The sequence below is a fragment of the Lynx rufus genome, unplaced genomic scaffold, assembly GCF_022079265.1.
Source record: "Lynx rufus isolate CCGP_SWC_20201006 ecotype Redwood Valley unplaced genomic scaffold, mLynRuf1.p SCAF_9, whole genome shotgun sequence".
Classification (NCBI taxonomy): domain Eukaryota; kingdom Metazoa; phylum Chordata; class Mammalia; order Carnivora; family Felidae; genus Lynx; species Lynx rufus.
In genome coordinates this window covers 103402694-103409405 of record NW_025814897.1, presented here as the reverse complement: position 1 = coordinate 103409405, position 6712 = coordinate 103402694, and the positions used below count along the sequence as shown (strand labels likewise).

Sequence of the window (6712 nt, the reverse complement as noted above, 5' to 3'; positions counted from 1 at the left end):
TCATTTTCATGATTTGACATTTACTTGGTTGTTATACCTTTTGGTATTTTCCATATATCTGAAACCAAGTTTCTTCTGATAATTTGGCTTATTTTTTGTTTTTGTTTTGTTTAGCTGGCATTTCTGTGGAGTTACAGACCCTTGGAATCCTTACTCTTCCATTTTTTGTGACTTTCTCTCATAAAGACACTGGATATTGCCTTTAGGGTCCGAAAATGAACCCATGATAATCTACCAAGTTTATGCCCTTAAGTTAACCATAATTGCAAAGTCTTTGCTATATGGAAAGCGTAACACATTCCGGTTGACAAGATCTCATATTTGGCAGTGATTATTCAGTGTACTACAGATTTGTTTCCCACATATGATAGTACAAGTTCATAACACAGGTTGTCTGGGAAGGGGTAGGTTCTCTCCATGTCAACACTCAAAGAGACAGTTAGGTAGTTTCTACTTAATTAAAGGTATACTTACTATCTGACCCAGCAATCTAACGCAGAGATAATTACCCAAATGAAATTAAAATCTAGTTCATGAAAAAAAAGGCAAATGTTTAGATATACTTTATTCCTAATTCTGAGATACTAGATGGGACACAAGTGTCCCCCAACTTGGAAACACATAAATAACCTGTAATGTCCATATAATGGAATATAACCAGCAATGAAAAAAAAATTACTACTGATATATTATGGGTCAAATTGTGTCTCCTAAATTTTATATGTTGAAGTCCTAACCCCTAGTATCCCAGAAGATGATCTTGCTCAAAAATAGGGTCACTACAGATGTAATAATTAAGATAAGGTCCTACTGGAACAGAATGGGCTTCCAAGTCATTATGACTGGTGTCTTTATAAAAATGGAAAACTTGGGGAGACATACACACAAGGACAACACCATGTGAAGATGAACACAGACATCAGGATGTGATAGCAAAAGACAAGGGATGCGAAAGATGGCCAGCAAACCACCCAGAAGCTAAGAGAAAAGTATGAAACAGATACTCCCTTACAGCTTTCAGAGAGAACCAACAGAACCACATTGCTAGCAGCTTGATCTTAGATTTCTAGCCTCCAGAAATGTGAGATAATAAGTTTCTGTTATATAGGACATCCAGTTTGTGGTAATTTTTTATGACAGCTCTAGGAAATTAATATAGCTAATATGGATGGGTCTCAAATGCACCATGCTAACTGGGAGAAGCCAGAATCAGAGGCTACATGTGCTAAGATTCTCTTTAAATGACCTTCCTACAAAAGCAAAGCAATATGGACAGAAAATGGTTTAGTAGTCACCTTAGGGCAGGAAGAGGGTTGATGGCAAAGAAGCTCAGAGATTTTGTTCAGATGATGGAAATCTTCTATATTGTGTTTGTGTTAGTGGTGGTGTGACTGGATAAATCTGACCCAGTTTGAACAGTTGTTCAATAACTACAATACTGAAAACTATAAATTTTACTGTTTGTAGATTACACTTTAATTAGAAAGCAGGGGGACGCCTGGGTGGCTCAGTCAGTTGAGCATTCAACTTCGGCTCAGGTCATGATCTCACAGTTTGTGTGTTCGAGCCCCGCGTCAGGCTCTGTGCTGACAGCTCAGAGCCTGGAGCCTGCTTCTGATTCTGTGTCTCCCTCTCTCTCTGCCCCTCCCCTACTCATGTTCTGTCTCTCTCTCTCTCTCAAAAATAAATAAAACATTAAAAAAATTTTAAAAATTAGAAAGCAAGGAGACAGAGAAAACAAGTAATATAAAAACGTGTGCACCCTCAACATATCCAATCAAGTCCCCATAGGAAAGCTAATTGATACTTTCCTAGAAAAGTGAGATAAGAGCTACAGATGCCCTCCTGAGGGACATCCCCAGAGACCTTATGTCTCTGTAATTCCCTCCTAATCCCTATGAAATAGCTTTTAAAACTCCCCGTATGTCTCAGTGTGATCTCATTTCAAAAGGAGCAGACATGTGCTGAACCCCTTTGGCCATCATATATTTGTCTGAATGTTAGTAGTCATTAGTACATACACTTTCCTCCCATCGCCAAATCCTCACCTGAGGATTTGTCATGAACTTCCAATGATGGCCAGGGAACACGCCTCAAGATGAAAATTATATTCATTGGCTTTAGAATGATAATCCCTCGGACAGGCATGTCATAGAGCCTGTTTCACAGACAAATTTCTCGAATCATGTGGGAGAAGTAATTTTCTGCTTCATTTTAGAGATAAGAAGGTACACAAAGATTGCATCGTGGATTCGGCACTTCAACATAGGTTCCTGGCTCCATGTTGCATTCTTCCCTTCATCTTTATTTACCTTAAACATGTTGGAACTATTTGACTAGTACCTGATAAAGACTATCTCTCACAGTATGTGTGCATCAACCCATGGCTGAATTTCTGATTCCAAGCTAACTCTTCAGGATTGACTGTTCCTTCTTTCCCAGCAGCAAGGTAAGCTTCTATGTCCTATATATACTTTCAGTGAGAAATGTAATTCAAGCAAAACCAATAGGGCATCTACACATACTATGAATTATTTAAGCACAGAAATAAATTTCTTTTTTTTAAATATGAAATTTATTGTCAAATTGGTTTCCATACAACACCCAGTGCCCATCCCAACAGGTGCCCTACTCAATACCCATCACCCACCCTCCCCTCCCTCCCACCCCCCATCAACCCTCAGAATATTTTCAGTTTTTAAGAATCTCTTATGGTTTGGCTCCCTCCGTCTCTAACTTTTTTTTCCCCTTCCCCTCCCCCATGGTCTTCTGTTAAGTTTCTCAGGATCCACATAAGAGTGAAAACATATGGTATCTGTCTTTCTCTGTATGGCTTATTTCACTTAGCATAACAGTCTCCAGTTCCATCCACGTTGCTACAAAAGACCATATTTCATTTTTTCTCATTGGCACGTCTAAAGCAGTGGTTTGAGGCTAGACACATGTATCAAGACTTCCATCCGTGGGGAGTTTACTGATCATTGTGAAACATTATCATGCTGCTCTCCTAAAAGAGATTTTAAAAATAGATGGATAGGTGTGCTCTGATTGAATAGCTGTTAATTTTATCTTGTTCACTATCTGTTGAAAGAATTAAGGAGGACAGCAGTGAACCAATGATTAGCAAGGGACAAATGTCCTTCTAAAGGCATCCAAGTCAAATGAAAAGATTAAAAATACGATTCCTACACAAGATGACATTCAAGTAAACAATTTTAAAACATGTAATTGGCCAAAACACAGGTCTTCAGGCTAAAGACCAACAAACTAGGAACTTCTACCCAGTGATCCCTGCGATTCGACTGTGGGATAAAAATAAAGAGAGAAAGAATGAGTTTAAGAAAGGGGACAATTTCAACACAAACTAAAACATGGATCTTAAGAAAGAAATGAAGCAAAAGAATGGCTCCCATGCGGTAGCTGAAACAGCCACTCATGTAGGCAGAGGACAGACAGACTGAGAAACACTGAAGGCACAGAAGAGCCCAGGAAACCAACCGAGTGTGTGATATAAAGCATATTGAAGAGGGATGCCAGCAGACCAAACATTCAACCACGCTGAGCTTGCGTGTCACCCCAGACCTTTCTTAAGCCAACAGAGAGGCTATCATCCCATCCTACTAAGAATACTATCCCTTACACTAATCAGGTTCTACTAAATACTCTTCATTTTGCTCACTTTGATTTTTATATTATTATATACTACCTCATTTAATTCTTACAGTGGTCTTACAATAATACCTTGAGTGAAGTCTCATTAATATTTTCATTTTGTAGATGAAGAAAACAGGGAGTTAGTTTCAGACTAAAGACTCCTCAGTGGTGAATGCTAAGACTGACATGAACCTGGTCCCAGAGCCCAGGCTTTATACTCAATGCCATGCCCTCCCCAGACTGCCTCTGCTGGCTGTCCGAGCCCCTACTGCTACAGTGATTATAACACATGCACCATGGACGTATCTCTTGGTTACGTCACTGTGAAACCCCAAACACTGAGTTTATGACATGGGAGAAAGACTGATCATGAATTAAGTTAAATTCAATGTGATTTAAATTCAGGTGAGACCAGTGGACTTGGGAATCACTCCACCCGAGCACTAAGTTTGGCTTTGGAGATAATAATTTTGTAAACTTAAATATACATTACTCAAGCTCTGTGCTTCACACGTTAAATGGGGGTAACAAGTAATCAATCTCATAGATTTGTTGAGAATAATAACTGAATATTCATACAAAGTGTCTAGAGCTTTTTCCGGCACATAAGGACCATAGATATAAGCATTTGCTAGGCTGAGAAAAACTGAATTGATATATAGATTCATTCAAGATGATTCATCATAATCAAGAAATTACATTTTCTACACCACTGTTTACAAATTCACAGAATTGAAAAGTTGGAAAATAATTCATGGATATCTTTCAGTTTTAACAATGTCAAACTCTACAGATAATTTGTGCCTTAACTTTTATTGTCTAGTCCATACTTTAAATCTGGAGAAACCTGTGAGTAAAAATTATTGCTATAATGAAATATTGTGTACATATGTGTGTGTATACACAAACAATATGGAATGAATTTCATTTCAATCTCTCATTTGTTTATGACTTTGTTTCTTTATTTCTTATCACTACAGGGCATCTTGCGATTCCCAAAGAACACCATGAAGAACAACACAGAAGTGACTGAATTCATCTTGCTGGGACTAACCAGTGACCCAGAACTGCTGGCCCCCCTCTTTATCATGTTCACCCTCATCTACCTCATCAATGTGGTTGGAAACCTGGGGATGATGGCGCTGATTCTCTTGGACTCCCGTCTCCACACTCCCATGTACTTTTTCCTCAGTAACCTGTCTCTGGTGGACTTTGGTTACTCTACAGCTGTCACTCCCAAGGTCCTGGCTGGATTACTTATAAGAGACAAGGTCATCTCCTACAATGCGTGTGCTGCTCAGATGTTCTTTTTTGCAGCCTTTGCCACGGTGGAGAGTTACCTCTTGGCCTCAATGGCCTATGACCGCTATGCAGCGGTGTGCAAACCCCTCCATTACACCACCACCATGACGACAGGTGTGTGTGCTCGTTTGGCTATAGGCTCCTATGTTTTTGGTTTTCTGAATGCTTCTGTGGATGTTGGAAACACATTCCACCTCTCCTTCTGTAAGTCCAATGTGATCCATCACTTTTTCTGTGATATTCCTGCAGTTGTCTCTCTCTCTTGTTCTGATAGACATGTCAGTGAGCTGGTTCTTGTTTTGGTAGCAAGCTTCCACATCTTTTTTGGTCTTTTGGTTATTTTGATTTCCTACCTGTTCATATTTATCACCATCTTGAAAATGCCCTCAATAGAGGGATACCTGAAAGCTATATCCACTTGTGCTTCTCACCTCACTGCAGTCTCCATCTTCTATGGGACAGTCATGTTTATGTACTCCCAGCCAACCTCCAGCCATTCCATGGACACGGACAAAATTGTGTCTGTGTTCTATACTATGGTCATTCCCATGCTAAATCCTGCGGTGTATAGCCTGAGGAACAAAGAGGTCAAGAATGCTTTCAAGAAGGTTGTTGAGAAGGCAAACCTGTCTCTAAGCTTCACCTCCTAGGGTTGTAGAATCCACAGTGACCTGCCTTCTTTCCTGTCAGATCTTCTCCCTGAATTAACTTGCAGTTTACAGCCCACATTGCACTTAAATTACTGCTGTGATACTTTCCTCTTCAAAAGTCTCTCACTTAAAAAGAAGATAAAAAAGAGGATAATCCAGTTGTGTAATATCTGGATGAGAATAGCCAGGAAGACCTTAAAGTGTTTAGAGCACTCTTGTCATGAACCTTAATTATATGTGATTTATTCACCTGTTCACATTTTTTCCACCACACGCCAATGCAAGTGTGTGTGTAAAACGCAGCTCAAACCCATGAAGGGAAGTGCATGCAAAGGTCCTCTATGTGCACATACACTCAAGAGGGGAAATTTGTTAAAAGAGGTAGCTGGAGTATGGCTAGTTTTTAATAAGAAAGTCAAAATAACTGTAGATCAGAGTATAAATTAATGTTCAGCATTTTTAATTTTTTTTTCTAGTTTAAAAAAACAATTCTAAGAGTCCAAAATGAAGAAAACCATGACATGGATTTTTTAATAAAAGTATGTGCTTTTTTGTTGGAACATTTTTTTTTCAGAGCTATATATCTGTAAAATCTTGAAGGAGTTCATCTTTATGTCTTCAGAAAGTCGTTTGGTAGAAGAAGTATGGTGACATGAAACTTTCAAATGCAAGAAGACCAGAGTACCAGAAAAGGGGATCGAATGATAATAGAGCAGTTTCTCAATTTTTCTGTAAGAACCCCAACTGTGTAAGATACATGCACTGAGTAGTGATAATGTTAGCTATTTTTCTCTCTGGAAATACTATGAAATGGCTCGTGTCTCTCACACAGGGATACTTTAGTTTCCTATGAGCTACGTCATGTCCTGCTGCTTTCCTACTTCCTCCGTCCTCCTCCCTCACACTGAGCTCCCTACTGTCCCCGGACAATCCAAACTCATTCCTGCCTCAGGGCCTTTGTACATGCTGTCGCCAATGCTCAGAAAGCTCCCTCACTTCCCTCAGGTCTTTCCTTAAATTTTAATGTACCATAGTCACCCCACCCCTATGGACACTTTTCCCAACTTACTTAATCCATCATAGTTCTAATCAGTACTCAGCTATTT

The 6712-nt window shown here is 39.3% G+C and overlaps 1 protein-coding gene across 1 annotated transcript; it reads left to right on the top strand.

Moving 5' to 3' along the window:
* The first annotated feature begins 4641 nt into the window (after positions 1-4641).
* LOC124505512 (olfactory receptor 5B3-like) lies at positions 4642-5606 on the top strand. Its single transcript, XM_047071477.1, has one exon. It carries the CDS (start codon positions 4662-4664, stop codon positions 5604-5606), a length of 945 nt encoding a protein of 314 aa, XP_046927433.1. The 5' UTR covers positions 4642-4661.
* Positions 5607-6712: the final 1106 nt, after the last annotated feature.

What these genes read in the sequence shown, in the direction of transcription:
- LOC124505512 (XM_047071477.1), top strand. Translation starts at nt 4,662, where the DNA reads ATGAAGAACAACACAGAAGTGACTGAATTCATCTTGCTGGGACTAACC.